This window comes from Miniopterus schreibersii (genome assembly GCF_964146895.1).
Source record: "Miniopterus schreibersii genome assembly, chromosome: 1".
NCBI classification, from domain to species: domain Eukaryota; kingdom Metazoa; phylum Chordata; class Mammalia; order Chiroptera; family Miniopteridae; genus Miniopterus; species Miniopterus schreibersii.
In genome coordinates, this window is record NC_138101.1 from 122,027,447 (window position 1) to 122,051,420 (window position 23,974).

At 37.0% G+C, this 23,974-nt stretch overlaps 1 protein-coding gene across 1 annotated transcript in view; it reads right to left on the reverse strand.

Annotated features, from left to right (window-relative positions):
• The window catches only part of TTC6 (tetratricopeptide repeat domain 6), a gene marked incomplete at its 5' end in the record, with an annotated part of 188,853 nt that overhangs the window by 23,401 nt on the left and 141,478 nt on the right, over nucleotides 1-23,974 (reverse strand). The window contains 9 exons of the mRNA XM_081118398.1: nucleotides 2,953-3,072; nucleotides 6,063-6,176; nucleotides 7,389-7,529; nucleotides 8,376-8,525; nucleotides 9,750-9,884; nucleotides 18,881-19,041; nucleotides 19,471-19,547; nucleotides 20,708-20,790; nucleotides 23,582-23,732. Of these exons, the coding sequence (XP_080974524.1) occupies nucleotides 2,953-3,072; nucleotides 6,063-6,176; nucleotides 7,389-7,529; nucleotides 8,376-8,525; nucleotides 9,750-9,884; nucleotides 18,881-19,041; nucleotides 19,471-19,547; nucleotides 20,708-20,790; nucleotides 23,582-23,732 (1,132 nt within the window). The remainder of the gene's footprint in view (nucleotides 1-2,952; nucleotides 3,073-6,062; nucleotides 6,177-7,388; nucleotides 7,530-8,375; nucleotides 8,526-9,749; nucleotides 9,885-18,880; nucleotides 19,042-19,470; nucleotides 19,548-20,707; nucleotides 20,791-23,581; nucleotides 23,733-23,974) is intronic.

Consider the following 23,974-nt stretch of genomic DNA (forward strand, 5'->3'; position numbering starts at 1 on the left):
ACTCCCCAAAGACAGTTGTGTTTACATCTTGCTATTATTTCTTCGGCTGTTTATCTTCAAATTTAAAAGAGCATGAGAATTGTATCATGTTTAACTTCCCACATAGGATAGAATTTAGCTATCTTACTCCATCATTCCACACGTCTTTTCTCCCACCATCACTATACCCGTAATAATTTGTTTTAGTCTCTATTTTACTTCCCTCAAGCGTAGGACCCTTGGCTACCCATTGATATTTAAGTTGGAGGCATTAAAACACTTACGGAATGGTTGTTTTAGGTGTCTGAACATCTTTCCTCCACGATCTTTAACCCTGTGGAATTATATCCTTTTTATTTCTTTGCTGTCTCCCTGCTAGGTTTTCAAGAGGGCAAAGAGATAAACACAGGCTCTCGGTCCAGCAAGCCTACCCGTCACCTTCCTAAACAGCGCCAGGCCAGCGCCGCGCTCCACTTCCAGACGGAGGCGACCCTGCGAAGGTCACACAACTGCCGCTTGGCTCCGCGCTGTCAGCGCTCATCCTGCCTGGCCCCTCTGTCCAGTGCCCACTAAGAATGTTTCCCTGGGCAAGTGTCAAGACTCCTGCCTCCTGCTTCTTCTTCACTTAGCCCTTCTGTTAGTCAGTCTTACACTTCTTGGCTGGTTCTTTCTCATTTTTCTAATTTATTTTTTCAAATTTATTTTTTATTTATGTAAAGGAAATGAGTTTTTAGGGGGTTTGGGGATTTTTTTTTTCTTCTTTAGTGTTTGCAGGGCATATTTTCCCCAGGATTTTTACCTTACCTATCTATATCAATGTATTTAAAGTGTGATTTTTGTAGCCAGAATATAGTGGACTTTTTAAAAAATTCTGATCTGATATTCTCATTACCTAAATTGGTCTATATTTTTACCATCTACTAAACCAATAAGGTCTACTACCTTACTGTTTTCTGCTGCTCTGTTTTCTGTTTCTTTGTTTTCCCTGTCCACACTTACTTTGCATTATTTTAACTTTCTAATGTCCCATTTTAATTAATCTACCTTTTTTTTCTGACTGAGGGTGTCACATTTGAGCAGAAACCTAAAATGAAAGCAGGGCATGAGGCATACACAGATCAGTAGGAAGAGTGTTCCTTGTATAGAGAATAGCTTGTGTGCGGACCCCCAGGCAGGAAGGGAGCCTGGAATGGCCAAGGAAGAGCAAAACGCCAGAGTGGAGGGGCCTGAGCGCCGAAAAGACTGTTTGACAATGAAGTCAGATCAGTGAGCAGCAGTCAGATCATGAAGGGTCTTGGCTGGCCACAGTCAAGGGTGCAAATTTTATTTTGAGTGTGAAGGGAGGCTACTGGAGGGTTCTGAGCAGAGGAGTAACTTGATCTGCTGCTGTTTAGAGAACCGCTTGGAGAGAGAGACACAAGAGCAGGAGCAGAGGGGCCGGCTGGGAAGCTCCTGCAGTAGTCCAGGGGAAAGATGGTGGGAGACAGATAATAGTGGCAAAAATGAGAAATGACTGAATTCGAAATATGCTTTGATGGTAGAGTGACTGCACTGGCTCATGAGTTAGATGTAGGGTGTGAGGAAAGAGAGGGATCAAGAATGATTTCCACTAGTCCATGAGCTCCTCAAGGACTGGAAATCTGTCTTACCCATCTCCATACCTCCAATGCCAATGCCAGTACCTGCCTTGTTGGGGAGAACATGGGATTTGGAATCAGGTGAGACCTGAGATCAAATCTTGCCCCAATACTTCCTGGTTAAAAGACTCTTTAGCTTCTTTCGGATATCAGCTTCCTCATCTGTAAGTTACAATTATAAATTGTGCAGCATTGTTGAGAACCTGGTATGTTGATATTAAATACTAAATAAATACTTACCTTGTAGATACCACAGGCCCTGCACTGACTTCTCCAGCACTGGCTCTTTTGTTCCCGATCCCCTTTCCTGACTTCTCTACTCCCAACACTGTTACCCAGAGTCCGTAACTTTCTTGCCTACTCCAAACAAAGAAGTTCTTTAGCTCCCCTCCCTGAGGAAATGCCAAACGGTATATCTCAAAACCAAAACCTAAAGGAGTTCAATGTTTGGAATTACATTTCATCATAGTGTAAATTGCCTAGAATAAGATTTCTCAGACACTTCCCTAATAATAAGTAATTCCATGGGGCAGAACCTCAAAAGATGACCCCAGAAGTCGAAAAATAATACGAGCCATCTTTGGAGGTGAAAAAGCAGGAAACACTCCACTGCATAATAAATTTCTGCTGTGGTTCCTCAGAAACCAAGAAGCAAAGCTACCATTATTCAACTGCAAACTGCTGTTTAATTTGCCTGGTACCTCTTAATCTTTATTCCAAAATTAATTTAAAATAGACAATACAAATAAGATGAAAACATTAGAATGGTGAATTTTGTTTAATTGTTCTATAAAGAAATGCATTTTTAACCACCTGTTCCTTTTTGATATATTGCAGATGCCATCTTCTATTGCAATGCTGAGGGCCTGTTCCCACTATTCTCAGTAGCCTATTTTGAGCAGTTATTTTCTACTCTATACAAAAGAGATTTATTTTTATATATTTTCAATGGGGAATGAGGAAAATTGTAACTGAGGAGTTAGCATTAAGCAGCAAAGTACACAATACATGTCATTTTATTTGCTTAATAATTGAATTTTGTGTGTAGTCAAGATACTCCATGGGGGAAGTGATAGTCTTATATTTTCATCAAATCAGAAACTTTTTTTTTTTCACACATTGGCTATCTGCCTGTATCAAAACAAAGTAAAAATACACATCTTTCTAACAAAAGTTCTATTAGTCATTCAAAGTATTTCAATACAGTTCTTGCTAAAAGGTGAGTTATTGCTCATCAATACTGGCATTTGGTCTTGAGAAAAGGTGTTCACTATTTTCAGAAGTGCGCAAGAAAAACCAAGTGGGTTCATTTTCACAAGTGAACAGGAAGGTTTACCTCTAGAGCGAAACTGTGCTGCTTTAGTTCTACATAGATGAGTCCACGATTAATGAAGGTATTTAATGTCACTGATTTTCCAGCATCAAGAAGAAGCACAATTCCATAATCTGTTAATGCCTAAAAATGAAATAATCACTTACAATCTAGATTCAGCGCTTTAGAGCCTTACTACATTGGCCAAAGAAATATGTGTTTATGCCTAAACTAGGACCCCATAGTTAGTATTTAATTTTACTTACAATTTATGGTCCAAGATAATCATTTGTTGAATTTAAAGAGTCCCCTTAACTAAATATTTGAATAATGCTACATTTTAATAGGTGGTGCTGACTGTGGCTGCACCTCATGCTCTTTGTGACTCACCCTAAGCATTTCTGCTGTTATAGGTGGAAGGGTCATCCAACATGTTTCCCCACCTGGCAGTTTCCCACATGACTGCTGACATTAAAGCAGAGCACTTTTATCTTTCGAAAATCAGTTTCTTTTTAGTATTTTATTGTTTTCCTCACGGGAACCTAAGTTTTATGGACGCAGAGCTTATCCTTTTTTTCACCATTGTAAAGCCAGTAACTAGCACTGTGCCTGCACATAATAAGCAATCAATAAACTTTTGTTGAGAGAATAAATCATGAATCAATGAAAATGGGTCTTAATATAGCTAATGAGTAAGCACTTATTGGAAAATTACTTCAAAATATTATGATAGATATACTAGGGGTGTGGTTTTTTTTAATACATTAATCTCAGTTGAGAATTAATCAACTCAGAGAATCTTTCTCTATCACTTTTATCTTTTTATTTCATTCATTTAATAAACAAATTTTTACTGGTCATCTACTCTGCACCAGATAAAAGGAGCATCCCAAATTTGAGTTGGAGCTGAATCTCTTAACTCATTTTTCTACTGAACATTTTGTCCAAAACAGCCATATAATTTCATCAGAAAAGGGCCAAATCATATATGCCTGTAACGTGTGCTAACTGAAAATGCAAATAAATAATATTTTACTAATTGCTCAGTGGTCTTCTAGTGTTTCATGATTAGGTACTCAAGTGTCTAAAAGAATTGTACAGTTATATACATTGTGGCATAATTATTAACAAACTTTGCCAGGGTTGTAAAAATAATTCATAATAATTAATAAAACTAGAATGCTAGCACTTTTCATAGAATCACAGAACATAAAGCCTGTAAGATGCCTCAAGATCCACTAGGCAGCTGAATATGTGACACAGAGGAAACAAAAGCTATAAAATGAGATTCATGAAGGTTAATGAGCAGGATTTGTATCATGCCTCTGCTATTATTACTAGCTTTTCATTCTTGGGTATGTTACTTAACACTAAGCTTCAGTTTCCTCATCTGCAAAACTGGGATATTAATAATTCACCATATTGTTGCAGAAATTCATTTTGATGACATATTGGTAAAACATTTAGCCCAGTGCCTACCACACAATAAGTACTAACTGTTACTATTTTTATTAAGGCCATAGGAACCTAGGAATCAGAATTCACCTGTTAATTTTTATGAAACCATATCTTGGGAGAATGTCTAAGTGCATTTTCTGCAGTAAGATACTTGGGTTTTCTCAGTGTAGTGTTGGCAGGAATGCTGAAAAACAGGTGGAGGTAGACATAAAGGGAGGAGGTGACGCTGTTAAATGACATCCGGTCCCCATGCTGGAGGTCAAATGTTTTACAAAGCCACCTAAAGACTGTTAACCAGAAGCAAATAAACTTGTGAACAGCAGTGTCTTTACTCCCTGTGTGACTTGGATGTGTTTCTAACCTCTCCCTACTTCCATTTCCTCATCTGTAAAATGAGTGATTGGGTGAAATGGGTTGGGTACATGGCAGCTCTAGAGTAGTCAATATGATTTATACTAGTACTGAGGTCCCTATTTAGGTAGTTTTTTTCATTTTCCTTATTCATAGAGCACTGGGCTCTGCTCCTATGAGAGAGAACAGAAATGGGAGTTCCCTGCCCCCACCCAGCCCATTGTTTGTAACTTCAGAGTTACCCAGAAAAGGCAGGGGTGGGGGTGGGGAGGGAGTCATCAAAGACACCTGCTGAGCAAGTTACCCTGATAAATGATCCCTTAATTAGTCCTAGAATCTTAACAACTCCTTTGTTAAAAATTAGTTATTCATTTGTCAACGGTCCTCGAGGAAACCTGATCCTCTGGTTGCCAGGAATTCTACATCCTTTTAGAAACAATGTTTCTCAACTTCCCTTCCATAGCAAATAAATTTCAAAATCTCTAAATGTTTTAAACAGGTTTAACTGCCCACTTTCCAGGAGATTGGGGGAGTTTGTGCAAGCAGAAGTGCAGGAGTTTGAGGTAGTCTTTGAAAGGAGTGCCTCCTGGGCTGTGGAAGTGGATAGAAACCAGGAGGGAGACAAGTAAAGGGAGGGGAAAGAGCTGCAAGTGGAGGGCCCAACACTGAGGCCCCACGGGCCAGGGGCTCCCCACTGACAGATCTTGACTGGAAACTGACAAAGGAGGAAAAGGGGGGTAAGATTAGAAATCATAAAAAAGGGCTTGCCCAGGTGGGAGCTGCCCAGGACAAATAGCAAAAAAGGTTTGCTGCAGCCATCAGCTAGGCCTGCAAAAAGCACAAGCAATAGTTGCCACTGGCCACTGATCCCAGAGCTGGAAACCGTCACTCAAAACTGCTGCATCTGCGGTCTGAGCGCTGTGCAAAAAAATACCTCAGCAAACTGCTCTAGTTGACCCTGGGATTTTGAAGCAACAATGTTGCTAATGATCGCTGCTTAAAAATTATGCACATAGTCTATCAGTAGAAACATTTACTCTAATGAGCATTATGTAATGTATTTTAATTTATATATGTTTTTTAATAAGCACTGTAAAATCAATTTTTCATTGGACATTTTACTGAGATTGTATAAGAAAATTTGGTGAGCACTGACAAAAAATGAAATATACTTTGAAATGGTTCTTTGGTTTCTCAAGTTGTGTGTGTGGGTGTGTGGGGTGTGTGCATTTCCACAAGAATTGTTTTTCAAAATTGCAACAGAAATAATAAGAAAATATTTTACACGTGCTTTAACATTTTGTTTACTAAAATGGTCATCTTACCATTTGAAGTTCACTTATCTTGGTGTAACACAATGCTCTGTTGTAAAATGCTATATAGCTGTTTTTGTCCATGTTGATAGCTGTAGTTAAATCTGTAATCGCTAGCTTATAAGTCTACAGAGAAAAAAATAATTAGGTGAGAAGGGTTAGTCGTAATGAACTGAAATTTAATTGTAAAATAAATTCTTGATTCTATCAGAGTTTTTGGAACACTCTGTGTGGCATCTGTGATATTAAGACGATCAAGCTGCTCTTTCACAGAGTTAATTAAGAAGATCTCTTGGTAGGAATTATTATTATAGTTTCTGTTACTTGCAAATAAAATTAAATATATAAAAAACTTTAATTTAGATGATTATCTTATTGCCAATGTTGATACACAGCAAGGAGAAAATTATGCTTCTTATTGGTAAAAGAGAAGCAAGCCATATTCCTCCAGCAAACATTCACCAGAGCTCGCTGGCTGTCACTCATGCTGTCAGATCACTTAAGAGTCATGTTTTCTATCCATGTTCTTTTGCTTCCTCACTGATGTTTCTTTGATACCTTAGATCATCCATTTCTATAGACAGTAATTTTCATGGAATTAATATATAATACAAGGTCTTACCTTTGCTTTGAGGTATTATTTACAAAATATTTCATATGAAATAACTACAAAAAAGGTCAGAAAATTAGGAAAAATAATGTATTCTATGAAGTATCAGATATCAATGCTGCTACACACACGCTTTGACCCAGTAATTTAGTAATTAGCTATAAACTCAAGCAATGACTGTGTTCTCAGTGTGTATACCTGTACTGTTTAAAATAGTAAAATAGTAAAAAAAAATTAAAAACCCAAATCTCCAACAATCAAGTGGTAAAAAAAAGCTATGATGGAATATTATTCAACCATTTAAAAATGGTATCTTCAAAGGTTAAGTGGGAGAAGCAGGGCACAATGCAAGTTATATAAGTAGCATAATCTCACTTTGGAAAGTATAGACCATATATTATTAGAAGAAGAAAAGAGACAAAACAAATACACCAAAATGCTCTCAGAAATTTTCAATTGATGGTGAGATCATAGGTGACTTTAGTCTTCCTTATTCCCTTGGTATTTTCCAAATTCTTTACAATGAATAATAATATACTACTGTGCTATTTAAAATGTAAATGTCAAAAAATGTCACTGTTTTGTAACCCTTTTGATGTGCTTGAGAGTGTAAGGTGTTCTATGCAGCTCTGTCCTCAGCACCACGTGGTTCTTCTCTCAGAGAAAAAAGAAAGGCATCGGAGCATCGCCCGCTCCGAAACGTCCATAAACGAGACAGGCCCCCCTACCTTGTTGTAGTATTTCAGAACCCCTCTGCAGATGTAAGCTCGCACACTCTGAGGGTAAATTCTGATGGCCTCATTACAATTCAGGATTGCTTTGGAGTATCTGCCTTTCAAACCATAGAAGGCTACTCGGCTTAAATAGGCCTTTTCAGAGAAAGAGAGGAAGAAAGCAGGGATGGGTGTTATAGTAAAAGCACCAATTCTGCCAAAATACATGGTAGTTTGGACAAATCTATGCCACCCAGAGATGGTATAAAATGTAGTTTTTTTCTAATCCGTTATTAGAAAAAATTTTAAACACAGAATTGAAAGAATAGTACAATGAACATCTATCTGTATGACTACCACCTAGATTGAATAGTTATTAATATATTTGCAATATTTATTGTATCTATTTTTCCCTGAACTGTTTAAAAATAGGTTGTAGACATGGTAGCAATTCACCCCAAGTCTCCAGTATGTATCTCCTGTGAAAAAGACATTCTCCTGTACAATCACAGTACCATAATATGTCTAAGAAAATTAATAGTATTTCCCTAAAAGCATCTAATATTTGGTCCATATATAAAATTCATAAAATTCATAGACTTTTAAAATCAGGGTCCAATCAAACTTCACCTACTAAATTTTGTGTTGTCTTTATAGTCTTTTAAAAGTAAGAAATAAATGTGATAGCAAAACAAGAAGTAAATGAAATTAATAATAACACAGTATATAAAATTATAATTATTAATATATACATTAAAATATTAACAATATTTATATACATCACAGTTTACAAAACACTTTTACATATATAATATCTCTGTTGGAAATAATATTTTCAGCTCAAGGGGAAATACAGGTAATGCATTATCGAAACAGTTATCTGAAAAGTAGAAATAAGTAACCGCTTGTCACTAGCTAATAACAATGACTTAGAAAGGATTTAATAGTTTTAGCAAATCTATAACACACTCTCTAAATCACTGGAAGCGTTCATTTAAATACCTCATAATGTTTTGGATTGAGGGTAACTGCACGATTTAAATCCAGGATTGCGTTATCCTTGTTGAGTTTTACTTTACAAACCCCACGTTGATGAAAGCCTTCTGCAAATTCAGGATTTAGTCTCACAGCTTTTGTAAAAGAATCAAAAGCCTAGAAGAGTACATTGTTACAAAGCAAATGGTTTAATGAGTAGAATTTATATTAATTTATAATGTTAATGAATTACTATATATAGCTATTGTTGAAAGTGTTCCATCTTTTTTGGCCATTCTAAATACATTTTCCCCAGTGAACCTTGTGGAGCAAACAAAAGTAATATTTATGAACAAGTCAGGTTTATGATTATAATTTACAGGTCCCTTACTCCCACATTAATGTCTACATAATTCATGTGGTTAGATTACAATATTTTTGCAGGTGTAATTTTAATCTTTATTCTTCATACTGTGTTTCTTCAAAGAAATCACATCAGTACATTTGTTTTCCAGGAGGGCCCAAAACCATCACAGATACATAGCTGTGAAATTTCAGAACAACAGAACTCCAAAATTTTTCCCAACATTGTAAAGCAAAGCTAGGTTTGCTCTGGTTGGCCAAAAGGACTAAAAACATGGAAAAGATTTGTAATTAATCTTCTATTTACTGGAATTTCTTAAGGGAACAATAAATCAAGTGCAACTCTCTTTTGAGGTCTGAGATGCAAGTTTCTGACACTGTCCACTCTTATGAATGTAAGGACGAGAGTGTGTGCGCGTGCGTGTGTGTGTGTGTGTGTGTAGACAGAGATACAGTTGTAGAATATCCAAAATTAGCCATTGGAAATTATCAATTATTTTACGTATTTGACAATTTTGAAACAGAGAATTGCGTAAAACAGACAAATACTGGATAAGTATATAAATATTGAATCGACTGGTTTTCAATGAATTTAGCCATCTAAATAATCAGTTTTAATCAGATTTGAATTCTCAGTTGTCATTAAGAGAAATCAGTGTCCTAAACATTTTCCACTTATTCTACATTAGAATGAATCACTCAATTTAAAGTACTTACAATTTAATAGGTAAATGTACATTAATGTGATAAAATTACTTTGCTATAATAATTTCTTCCAGTTAAATTTATTAGTTTTGGTGAGAAACACACATTAGTCTTTTGAATATTGTTGGCAAATAAGCATCAAATAAAAGGTGTTGGATAAATCAATGCAGTAGGTATCGCAGGGTGCGTCCCGACTGCAACAAGCCACGCTTTATAAGCAGCTTTGGTCTACTGTATTAGTCACTCCCTGTACAGGCACTCTGCAGAAAGAGAGCTAAATGCAAGCAATTTCTAAAATCTCAAGTAACCTATGTCCCTAAGTACACAAAATACCATTTGTAAGTTGCCTTCATCCATGTAACAAAGGCCCAAGTTATACAGGGAGTCCACTGCCGCCTCTAAGGCATTTGGTCCTTTATCGGAATGAGAAAAGACATCCAACGCCCTTTTAAACAGTCTCACAGCTTCCTACAAGGGTAAAAGAGAGAAGGGCTTGAGAATGTTTCTTTCTACTGTTTACTTAACATGAAAACCTTAAACGTTAAAAGGAATCCTGAGCACACAGCCCTACTCACATGCAGATCTTGTCGGTACACCGCGACAAGAGGATCACGGCCTGTCTGACCACACAGCGTCCCGCCAGGTGCCTAGCCCACGAGCCAGGACTTCAGCTGGCTCACAAACATGGACTTTTGGAACTATACTTTCTAAATTCTAAAAATTATTTTCTTAAAGCCTTAAACTTAAATTTATACACTAGTTTATGACCAATTTCCTAGTAATTTTCCTGAAGGTAATACTGGGCAGCTTTCAGGCAGTAAAATATCTCCAATGATAATATCTAGTGGTTTTAATCAACCTTTGTATTGTCCTGTTGTGCTCTTAATGGAGTTCTATTGACACCAGAAAATAAACTAACATCAAAAATCACCCATTTAAACCATTTAATAAAAATAGTTGAAACTCATTAATGAAAAAAATTCAATTTTTCAGATAGAAATGCCTTTTCAAAATTAGCTAATTGATATACACATCTATATAGGAACACAAATACTTGTGACTCTTTAGCCCATTTTCTTAATTCTACTAAATTGCTAAAGAAACAATAGAGATTTAACTTGGATATACTAAATGTTCATTTCAGTAGGTTAGCATTTTCTCCACACGTTTACATCCCACATCAACATCCATCCTTCCATCCCTACTCTCAGCACTTGATCTTGACATAGGAAAAATCATCATCTCAATGTCCTTCCTTTTAACTTTTCATGTATCTATAACTTCCTCCATTTCCATCTTTTTCTCTCCTGTCTTCGAATAATTTTTCTTCATCCTTTCAGAGCTAACACAAGCTGTGCCGTTGACCCTGTCTCCTTCTGCCTGACCTGAGCACAACCTGTTATTTCCTTACTCTTTTGGACCTCGGTCCCTTCACTGTCTCCTTGAGTCCATAAAGTCTCCCATCCCATTTAAATGTAAATGAACGCATCTTTACTTCCTCCTGCTTGCTCCTCCAGCTGATGTCCACCTCTCTCTCACTGCTCTGAAAAGTCTCCTCAACAGCTCTCAGGGGCTTGCAGGTAAGGCATATTTATTCACATTCTGGAAACAGTACTGTGGCTGCTGTGTAGGTAAATGTTTAGAGTGCAACACCGTTGCTATAATTCAAGCAAAATAAAAATATGTTCTAACTAGAATAGTGACCACACAGATAGAAAATGGAAGTAGAATTGAGAGATATTTAAAAAGCAGAACCAAGAGAACATCATTATTGATATCATAGAAGGCAATCAAAGGTGGCCCCAGTTTTCTAGCAGAGCAATGAAGGCACTAGGGGAGGTTAAAGTAAATATAAGAGCATTCCTAAAAGGAATCAATATCACAAAGGTGTTATTCTCCCTAAAATAATCTAGAGAATCAAAATTCAATCAAAAATCCAAAGGGATTTTTAATAGATCTTGACAAGTTGTTGAGAACAAGAAAAGCCCAGAGTAAGCAGAAGGAAGGAAATAATAAAGATCAGAGCAGAAATAAATGACATAGAGACTAAAAAAACAATACAAAAGATCAATAAAACCAAGAGCTGGTTCTTTGAAAAGATAAACAAGATTGATGAACCTTTAGCCAGACTCATCAAGAAACAAAGAGAGAAGACCCAAATAAACAAAATCAGAAACGAAAGAGGTGAAATAACAACTGACCCAACAGAAACACAAAGGATTGTAAGAAAATACTATGAACAACTATATACCACCAAGCTGGACAACCTGGATGAAATGGACAAATTCCTAGAAAAATACAACCTTCCAAAACTCAATCAGGAAGAGTCAGAAAACCTGAATAGGCCCATAACTGCTGATGAAGTTGAAGCAGTAACCAAAGGGTTCCCAGCACACAAAAGCCCTGGCCCAGATGGCTTCACAGGGGAGTTTTACCAAACATTCAAAGAAGAATTAAAACCTATACTCATCAAACTATTTCAGACAATCCAAGAGGAAGGAACATTTCCAAGTTCTTTTTATGAGGCCAGCATTAGCTTAATTACAAAACCAGATAAAGACAATACAAAGAAAGAGAATTACAGGCCAATATCCCTGATTAACAAAGGTGCCTAAAATCCTCAACAAAATATTAGCAAATGGGATCCAGCAATACATTGAAAAGATCATGCACCATGACCAAGTGGGATTTCTGCTAGGCTGGTATAATATTCACAGATCAATAAACATGATACATCACATAAATGAATTGAAAGAAAAAAATCACATGATCATATCAATAGGTGCAGAAAAAGCATTTGACAAAATCCAACACTCATTTTTTATAAAAACTCTCAGCAAAGTGGAAATAGAGGGAACATACCTCAACATAATAAAGGTCATATATGACAAACCTACAGCCAATATCATACTCAATGGGTAAAAACTAAAACCATTTCCCCTAAGAACAGGAACAAGACAGGAGTGTCCACTTTCACCACTCTTATTCAACATAGTACTGGAAGTAAGTCCTAGCCACAGCAATTGGACAAGAAGAAAACATAAAACACATCCAAACTGGAGAGGAGGAAGTAAAACTGTCATTATTCACAGATGACATGATATTGTACATAGAAAATCCTAAAGACTCCACCAAAAAACTAGATTTAATAAATGAATTCGGCAAGGTAACAGGATACAAAATTAACAGCCAGAAATCAATGGCATTTTTATACACCAATAATGAACTCTCAGAAACAGAAATTAAAGAAACAATCCCATTTACCATTGCAACTAAAAAAATAAGATACCTAGGAATAAACTTAACCAAAGATGTAAAAGACCTTTACTCGGAAAACTATAAGACACCGAAAAAAAGAAATAAAGGAAGATAGAAACAAATGGAAAAATATAACATGTTCATGGATTAGAAGAATTAACATCATTAAAATGTCCATACTACCCAAAACAATCTATAAGTTCAATGCAATCCCTATTAAAATACCAACAGCATATTTCACAGATCTAGAACAAACACTTCGAAAATTTACATGGAACCAAAAAAGAACCCGAATAGCCATGGCAATCTTGAGAAAGAAGAAAGTTGGAGGGATCACAATACCAGATATCAAGTTAAACTACAAAGCCACTGTAATCAAAGCAGCATGGTACTGGCACAAGAAGAGACACATAGATCGGTGGAACAGGACAGAGAATCCAGAAATTGACCCACACCATTATCGCCAATTAATATTTGACAAAGGAGGCAATAAATATTTGACAATGGAGTAAAGACAGTTTCTTTAATAAATGGTTTTGGGATAATTGTACAGGTACATGTAAAAAAATGAAACTAGCCCACCAACTTACACCATACACTAAAATAAACTCAAAATGGCTAAATGTAAGACATGAAACCATAAAAATCCTAGAGGAAAATGTAGGCAGCAAAATCTCAGACATCTCTTGTAGCAATATGTTTGCCAATATGTCTCCTAGGGCAAGAGAAACGAAAGAGAAAATAAAGAAATGGGGTTGCATCAAAATAAAAAGCTTCTGTACAGCAAAAGAAACCATCAACAAAACGAAAAGGGAGCCCACTGTATGGGAGAACATATTTGCCAACAACACATCTGATAAAGGATTAATATCCAAAATATATAAGGAACTCATATAAATTAACAAAAGGAAGACAAACAATCCAATTTAAAAATGGGGAAAAGACCTAAATAGACACTTCTCCAAAGAGGACATACAAATGGCCAAGAGACATATGAAAAATGCTCAACGTCACTAATCATCAGAGAGATGCAGATTAAAACCACAATGAAGTATCACCTCACACCTGACAGAATGGCTCCATCAACAAACGACAAGCGCTGGTGAGCGTGTGGAGAAAAGGGAACCCTAGTACACTGCTGGTGGGAATGCAGACTGGTGCAGCCACTGTGGAAAGCAGTGTGGAGTTTCCTCGAAAAATTAAAAATTGACCTGCCATTTGACCCAGTGATCCTACTTCAAAGAATATATCCTAAGAAACCCAAAATACCAATCACAAAAAACTTATGCACCCCTACGTTCATAGCAGCACAGTTTACAATAGCTAATATCTGGAAACAGCCCAACTGCCCATCAGTAGATGAGTGGATAAAAAAGCTGTGGTACACTTACACTATGGAACACTATGCAACTGTAAAAAAAAGAAGGATCTTTTATCCTTTGAGACTGCATGGAGGGAACTAGAGAGTATTATGCTAAGTGAAATAAGCCAGTCAGAGAAAGACAAGTACCACATGATCTCACTCATATGTGGAATATAATACACAAAATAAACTGATGAACAAAGTGGATCCAGAGACATAGAAGCATGGAACAGACTGAGTGATCTTAGAGGGAAGGGGGGGAGTGGATGGGGAGAGATTACTCAAAGAACTTTATAGGTTTATAAGCATAATCCATGGACATAGACATTGGTCTGGAGAAGGCCTGGGGGTGGGGTGGATGCAGGGTGGAGGGGATCAATAGGGGTAAAAAAGGGACATCTGTAATATTTTCAACAATAAAGATAAAGAAAAAATAATAATTATGCCATAAAAAAATATATAGGGAGGGGTAAAGGCCCAAGAATAACCAGAAATTTCCTGGAGAATATGTTGTGGGTCTCTATTCTACCAGATATCAAGAATTACAATAAAATTGTAGTAATTAAGACATTTTACTATTAGGCCAGGAATTGAAAAATTGACCAAATGAACAGAATAGAAATCAAGAGCTCAAAATCAGATCCATGCATACATGAAAACATATTATGACAGATGTCACACTTCAGATCTTTGGGTTAAGGAGAATATTTCAATAAATGATAATGGAACATGAATATCTACATGAAAAAAATGAAACTTCATCACAGTCTCACACTCAAAAAAATATATTTGGTTTTAAATGGAAAAAGCAAAACTTTGAAACTTTTAGAAAAAAATATGGGACTATCTTTATGACCTTGGAGTAAGGAATAATTTCTAAAACAAATTTTTAAAGACATGACAACAAAAATAAAAAAAATAGATATATTCAACCACATTAAAATTAAGAACCTCTGTTCGCCAAAAGGCACCACATTGATAATTAAAAGACAACCACAAATTGCAAGAAGATATATGTCACACAAAATCAGCCAAGAATAAATAACAGAAATTAGTTTTTCAATGCCTAAAATTGATACAAAAAAAGACCCCAAAAAAATGTGTAAAGGAAATTGGTAGAATAGGAAATATGAGTGGCTAATAAACATATAAAAAGATGTTCAATGCATGCTCAAACTAAGAAATGCGAATTAAGACCACGAGGAGGCATCAGTCTTTACCCTCCAAATTGACAAAAAACAGTTTGACAACATCAATTTTTGTAGAAGGTGCAGATCAGCAGGACACTCATACTGCAGGTAGGAGAATAAATTAATAAAACCATACAGAACAATGTGTCATTTTCTTGAAAGTTAGGCATTGACATTCTCTACATACCAACAATTCCACTCCTAGGAAATTCTGGGAAATCCTGGAAAACTACTCCACATGTTAACAGAAGACATGAAAAAGAATATTTAGAGTAGCCCTACTCTAAGAGAAAAAATAAGAATAAAAGGAGAGGAGATTAAAAATGGTTGCGGACTGAGTGCAAGCTACACTGACACTCTTCTGACACCAAACTGGAATTACAACTAAAACATAGGAAAAACATCCTGAATAATCAACTGCAACTGACGACGAGCTGGAGAGCACCCTCATAACAAAGGAGGAAAAGTGGAGACCATGTAGAGACTGGGAGGGAGGAAGTGTGGAGGCCAGAGAGGGCTGGCTGGGGTCCCACGGGCAGCAGCTGAAGGTCCGGAGGGATATCTCAGCTGTGGGGGGTTCTCACTGAGGACTCTGGGGCCTAAACCCCAGGCTGGGCTTGCCAGCCAAGAGCACCAGAACTGAGAAAGGTGCCCAAAACATCTGGCTGTGAAAAGCTGCTGGGTTTCTGTCTGCCAGGGAGAAATGGATGAAAATGCAGGCACCCTCAAAAAGAGACAAAGCACAAAGTTTCATGCGCAGCCACTCACCTTGGGCTCCAGCAGAGGGAGGGCAGAGTGGACTGGAGCTGTGTGAGGAGAATCTAGGGTTGTGTGGGCTCTGGAGATAAAGCTCAGAGGGCACCCCTCTGGATTCCTGTGCTGAGTCATTCCCTCATACTGCAGAGACAGACATTTACCTTCCAAGCAGCTTTCGCCTGAGGGCAAAGCAATTGCCCCACCCTGCTGGAAAACCTCTCCCCCTACCCCACCGAGTTTCTACAGCCTGAGGCTCATTAAGAGAATCAGATTAATCAGCCTGCAGGCAGAGGCAGACCTCAGAGTGCTTTGAGTCTTTGCCTGATCTGCTTCTGGACCCTGGCCTTGGAAAAGCGGACTTTAGTGTGCATCTTGGTCCTGTTCAAATGTACTCAGCCCCAACAGGGGGACCTCAAGCCATGGGTTGTTGATAGCTCCAAACAGGGTACTCAAGGCCAGTTACAAACAGCATCTGAGATTGGCCTGCACCAGAGACTGTTCAAAAAGATTGAGAGTCCTAGCAGATCTACCTAATACATAGAAACAAACCCAAACAGACAGCAAAAATGGGGAGACAAAAAAAACAAGTCCCAAATGAAAGAACAAGAGAAGTCTCCAGAAAAATAGCTAAATGAAATGGAGATAAGCAATCTATCAGATATAGAGTTCAGAATACTGATTGTAAGGATGCTCAACAGCATGAAAAATGATAGGGGAACTATGAAAAATGACGAGTCAGAAATGAAGAATGACAGCAGAAATAAAGAATACACTGGAAAGAATAAACAGTAGATTACAGGAAGCTGAGGATCAGATCAGAGAATTAGAAGACAGGGTAGAAAAAAATCACTCAATCAGAGATCCAAAAAGAGAAAACAATTAAAAAACAGGAGGATAGTCTAAGGGAGCTGTGGGACAACATGAAACATAACAATATTCGAATTACAGGAGTGCCAGAAGAGGTCAAAAGTAAGCAAGGGAGCCCTGCCCGGCGTGGCTCAGCAGTTTAGCATCGACCTAGGATCCAGGAGATCGGGGTTCAATTCCCGGTCAGGGCACATACCCAGGTTGCAGGCTAGGCAGCCGATCAATGACTCTCTCATCATTGATGTTTCTATCTCTCTCTCTCCCCCCCTCCTTTCCTCTCTCTGACATCAATAAAGATATGTTAAAAAAAAAAAAAGTAAGTAAGCAAGGGATAGAGAACATATTTGAAGAAATAATGGCAGAAAGCTCCCCTAACTTGGTCAAGGAAAAAGTCACACAAGTTCAGGAAGCAGAGAGTTCCAAGCAAGGAGAACCCAAAGAGGCCCACACCCAGACACATCATAATTAAAATGCCAAAAATTCAAGACAAAGAAAGCATATTAAAAGCAGCAAAGAGAAAAGCAACCTGTTACCTACAAAGGAGCTCCCATAGATTGTCAGCTGATTTCTCATCAGAAACCCTGAGGGCCAGAAGGGAATGGCATGAAGTATTCAAGGTAATGCAAAACAAGGATCTGAAACCAAGACTACACTATCCAGCAAGGCTATCATTTAAAATAGATGGTGAAATGAAGAGCTTCCCAAACAAAAAAAGGCTAAAGGAGTTTGTGACCACCAAACCAGCATTGCAGAAAATGTTAAAGTGACTGCTGTAATAAGAAGAAGAAACAGAGAGAGAAACATGAGCATAAAAAATTAAAATGGCAATAAATAAGGACCCATTAATATTAACATTAAGGATTTTAAGGGAGAGATCAACAGCAATACAGTCATAGTCATGGACTTGAATACCCCACTGACTTCACTGGATAGGTCTTCCAGACAAAAAGTCAACATAGGAACAGTGACTCTAAATGACACATTAGATCAGATAGATTTAATTGATATTTACAGAACATTTTACCCCAAAGTTGCAGAATATGCATTTCTCTCAAGGGCACATGGGTTGTGCTCGAAGATAAACCACATGTTAGGACATAAAACCAGTCTCTACAAGTTCAAGAAGATTGAAATCATACCAAGCATCTCAGATCACAATGGCAAGAAATTAGAAATCAACTACAATAAAACACTCAAAAACATTCAAACACATGGAGGGTAAATAGCATGTTATTAAACAATGAATGGCTTACCAATGAGATCAAGAAAGAAAGAACTTCCTGGAAACAAATGAAAATGAATACACAACAACCCAAAATCTATGGGACACAGCGAAAGCAGCCCTGACAGGGAAGTTCATAGCATTACAGGCCTACCTCAAGAAGCAAGAAAAATTTTTAGTAAACTCTCTAACCCTACAACTTAAAGAATTAGAAAGCTCCCCTGTGAAGCCATCAGACCAGAGCTTTTGTTTGCTGGGAGTTTTTTTTATTGCTGCTTCGATTTCATCAGTTGTTATTGGCCTATTCAGGTTTTTTGATTCTTCCTGATTCAGTTTTGCATGATCTCACTCATATGTGGAATCTAATAAACAAAATAGACTGAGGAACAAAATAGATCCAGAGACATAGAAGCATGGAACAAACTGAGGAATCTCAGTGGGAAGGTGTGGGTGGGGGAGTGGGTGGGGAGAGATTAATCAAAGAACTTATATGCATATATGCATAACCCAAGGACACAGACAATAGTGTGGTGAAGACCTGGGGGGGGGGCGGATGTGGGGTGGAGGGGATCAATGGGGAAAAAAAGGGGGGATATCTGTAGTACTTTCAACAGTAAAGATAAATTAAAAAAAAAAAAAGAATAAAAGGAAACAACCCAAATATTAATTAACAGAATAATCAATAAATAAATGATGTAATTTAGTTTTGTAAAAAGATATGGAAGCAGTCATTCTAAGCAAAATATTAAAATTCCATTAATAGGCTTAGTAAACAAGACTTTATACCTTATTTCTCAAGACTTTATACCTTATTTCTCTTGGCCTTCATTTGGGCTTTTGCTAATAGAGTAATCATGGTGATGTCAGGCCTATTCAAAGTGGCCTCATCCAAGACCTGAATGGCTTTGTCATGATTTTCACAAAATGAATAAATGAGTGCTTGCTGTATAGGACTCAACTCAATGAGACCTAAAAGAAAAGGAAAGTTTACCAATACCTTTGTCAAGTATCTAAGATTTAGAATATATCTAATATTTTGAGAAAGTCAAGCAACTCAGTGACCTATCTTTTAATATGAATTAACAAATCAATATGATACTAAAATCTATTTACTATCAATAAACAATAAGACATTCCAACACAACCAAAAAAAAAAAAAAAGTGTAAGCCTGGTATTTCCTATAATTATCCCTCTCACAAAATTCGCTATTATGAACCATTTTACTAATTGATTATTTACAAATGAAATGGAACTTTTAAAGTTTCAAAATCTAACTTTGATTTTCAAGTGAACCCTTCAAGCTATCTATACACAGCTATTGCAAAGAGTGTAAAAATTTTAAAGAGATGTTTACTTTTAAGTTAATTCAATTATAATTTTGCATTAATTATATTTACCTTTGTTCATGTCTGCTACTTGATAAATAGTGAACTTTGCAAGGTCATAACATTTCATCATAAGAAGATATTGTCCTCTGGAAGAAATAATACCATTTTAACTCTAAACATTTAAAAAGAACTTTTCCAGAGCAAAAAGTTTCTTATAACCAGTTACTTAAAAATTTTAAATTATAATACATTTATTTATTTATACTTACATATGTATGATAAAAACATGAAAATTATAAACATTTTATGTAGTCTAAATGGACCAGTTAGCTTGGAGATGTGATGAGAAAACAATTTAGGAAATATGAAGCTGAAAGAAAAAAACTCAAATCCTTTTGCAGTTATCTGTATTTAGAATGTTAAACTCTGGCCCTAGCCAGTTTGGCTCAGTGGTTAGAGTGTTGGCCAGAGGACTAAAGGGTCCCGGGTTCCATTCCAGCCAAGGGCACGCACCTCAGTTACAGGCTCGATCCCCGGCTCCAGTCAGGGTGCTTGAGGGAATCAACCAATTGATATCTCTCTCAGATTGATGTCTCTCTCTCACATTGATCTCTCTCTCTCTCCCTTCTACTCTCTCTGAAAAGCAATGGAAAACATATTCTCGGGTGAGAATATATAAAAAAAGTTAAACTCTGTTGCTGAGAAATTACTAAAAGATAAACACAGTTCAAGGGACATAAAAATGGAAAAGTATTTATATAAATTGTTAAAATGTGGTTCAAGAGTTTAAAAACAAAGCAAGCCCCTATCAGAAAGCATCCTTCTAGTCCATTTTCCCATGCCTTTAAGTCCGTTTCCCGTGTTAGAGACTATAACATGTTTTTGATGGTGATAACTCATAACTGGCAGTGGGTTTCTTTATGGAAAGCTCTACGATATTGAAATGCAATTCAATATCACCTTTTTTTCTTCACTGAACTAGCTGAGGCTTACATTTGGTACCTCTGTGGACACAAACAACTGTTCAAAACATGTTACCTTACTTTCATGAAATATGTGATAATTATATAACCAGCCATCTAGAGGTGCCTCAAAAGACATAAAACAGTTGTGTTCTGATGCAAAGATAGAGCAGAGGGGAAGTTCTGGTTATCTTATATTATAAATTATCTCGAAGCTTAACAAAAACAATAACTGTATCTGACTTGGTAGTTGGCAGGTGGCCGGTGCTGAAAGATTAAATGTAAAACGAGGCTGCTGGAAGGATCAAGGGAGAACTTGAAGAATCCTGCTTCTATGCCCGTACCTTATTATGTACAACTGTATTCCATCTGGCTGAAGGTGGATAGCACGAGATAGCTCTCTTACTGCCTTAATCAATTTATTCGCCTGTGGATTAATAAACAGACACTTAGCTCATAATAACACTCACTGCCTCCTTTCTGATGTTGATCCCCTCTCATCCTTCCACACAGAAATTCTGCAGAAACAACTCCTAATATACTTTTTTCTTAAGAATTATCATAGCAACTGGGATACAAAGAAGTAAAAAGAAAAGACTGCGATGCAGTCTTTTGGGTTTTTTAAACCATTTATCTTTCTTTTTGAAGAATTTTTATATATACCCACACATATAATTTTACATAAGAGTGATTATATCATACATTCTGGTTCGTTTTTCCTTTTTGTTTAGCTTTTTGGTTTTTCTCCCTCATCCATAATTCCTTTTCCACCAAACTTTATTCATGTTAATAAATAAGCTGGCATGCAAAGGAGGGTAACATTTAAAAGACAATTCCACTTAAAAATCGGGGGGAACAAACAGGCTTGCACTTGGGCGAATAAAACTAAATACAAGAATAAGAAAAAGACGTCTGCTTAAAATCAATATAAACATTATCAACATTGATTCTTTCCTTAATACAGAAGCATAATCTGGATCTGTACAAATTTAAGACAAAAAACCTACTACCTTTGGGAAGATTACAAAGGGAGGACTACACGAACCCCAGCAAAACGAACCTGGACAGCCAGTGACTCCTCTTACTGCGACCCGGTGGCGCAGAGGGGAGAGTGCACTGAACTGTGCGTGGAAGCGGACAGAGCCCGTTGAAATGGTGCAAACTGTCTGGAGGAAAGAGTGGGTAGGGTCAGAAGAGGGAACCCAAAAGGAGAGAGTCTGAGATGTGTTTAAATGAACTTGAGAATTCTGTGGAACTTCAGGCCTGCTGCTTCTCAAGCGGATTCGCTCAGGTTGGTGTAATTATTAAATCACCTATTCCCATGTCTGTTCCACCCGTAAATATTTCTGTATTGAGGAACCCTGGCTGGGAAACATGGAGGCTCACTCTGATCTTTTCCAGCTGTCCTGGGGCTGGACTTCTCCAGACAGCCCTTGGTTAGATTCAGCCTGGAGGCTGAACCCACACAGCAGGCACACGCATTCTACACACACACTGATTTGTTATTTTATTTACATGGAGTCATATTATAACACTTTACACTCCTTTCTGACTCTTGGTTTTCTTATACCAGTCAGCTGATATAGTTCTGTTTTTAATTAATTTCTTGGTGTAACACTGGTTGATAACATCATATAAGTTTCACGTGTACAATTCTTTAGTACATCAGCTGTATATTGCATCGTGTGCTTACCACCCAAAGCTAGTCTTCTTCTGACACCATATGATATAGTTCTAATTATTTTCTACTGACTACATAATATTCTGTGTGTGAATACAACACAATATATTCATTACTGCGCAGAGATTTTGCCTCCTCAGAACAATAAGTCTTTGAATACATGTCCTTACCCCTGACATTTTGCTGGGGTTTTGCTTTCTAAGCGCACTCGAAGGAAGTTCCAGAAGCCCTCGGCTCCAACAACATGGAGTTAAGCGAAAGGACCACATACCACAAGGATGTCCATCCCTTCCCCAGCAGGAGTCAAGAGCAAACTTTCCCTGGGCACCATACTAAACCGATCCTACCCTGGGTCTTCTACCTCAGTCATCAGGAAGGTAAGTGCTGTGAATGGGACCCAGCACACTGGGTCCTGAGATGTAGACAATGGAGAACAAAGCCTCTAGCCAACTCTCTGCGGACAGGCAGTGTGAGCAAGAAGAAAAAACCTTTGTTATTTTAATACGGTGTGGGGGTTTACTTCTGTTTGTTTTATGGGGTGCTGTTTTGTTTTACTTGTGTGGCTTTCCCCCCACAGCATAACCTAGCCTAGCCTAGAACCAGTGTGACTAGAGGGCTTGTAGGAGACGAGGGCAGAAAGGTAATGAGTCCATTCACGTGGGCTCTTGCAGGCCTTTGGCTTTTGCAAGACTTGGCTTTTATTCTGAGTGTAAAGGGAAGCAATTGAAGGGTTTGGGGCAAAGAAGGGAAATAATCTGACATGTCTTAACAGGATCACTATGGCTGCTGTGTTGAAAATCCATCAAACAGGAGTAAAGAACAGAAGCAAGAAGACCAGAGGCTACCGCAATAATCCTGATGAGAAATGACGGGCTTGGACAGGGCAGTCAGTGGTGGAGCAGTGGAAAGGGATATCTATTTTCAAAGGTAGAGTCAACGGTTAACAGTGTTTCTCTCTGGAAAGTCAGATTTGGTTGGAGTCAGCTAAGACTTCCTGTTTGTTGTATTGTCTGAATTTGTTACACTAAGTATATATTACCTTAAATTCAAATAACTTGTAAATTTAAACGAGATCTAAAGGAAAGTATGAATGAGTAGGATCTCATTTTATGTACAAATTCCATTCTACAAACCCACCCACTCACTAATACACACACACACACACCTGATAGACTCGAAAATGTTAATAGCACTTATCTCTAGAGAAAAAAAGTATGGATAGTTTTAAATTTATTTGTATTTATATACAAATAAAATTATTATATGCAATAAATATATGTTGCTTTTGTAATTAGGAAAAAACAGGTATTTTTTAAAAAAGAAAATGAAAGACAAAAATTCATACCTCATCAATACTGGTTTTATGACTGGGCAATTATAGTTAACTGTATCTACTTAATATTTATTGCTTATAAATGCATTAGCCTCTGTAATTTGCTGAAAAAGAATACATTAATATATTTTAAATTATACTGAACAAAGATCCAGAAAATAAAAACATTTTTTAAAAAAATCAAGGTTCTCAATCCTTGAATACCTTATGATAAGCTTCTGCTTGACAAATATAGCTTTGAATATATGAAGGATCAAGTTTAAGAGCCTCAGAAAAATACCGAATGGCTTCAGTGTAGTTATCCAAGTGTAGTAGATATATGAGGCCAATATTTATATAAGCCAAAGTAACAGTTCTAAAAAAATGGGAAAGCAAAATCTTGTTAGACATTTTAATTACTCTAAGTGTTCTCCAATTATGAATGAACTTAATGAAATACATCAATATATAGCAGGTTTCTTTTACTGTCTCATTACAGCAAAGTAAATTAATTAACCACTCTTTGTTAAAAATTATAAACACCTTTATAAAATCCTAAGCAGAGAATGAACATTTGTTAAGTTTGTGCTAAGAACAGAATTCCTGAAGTCTTCTAGA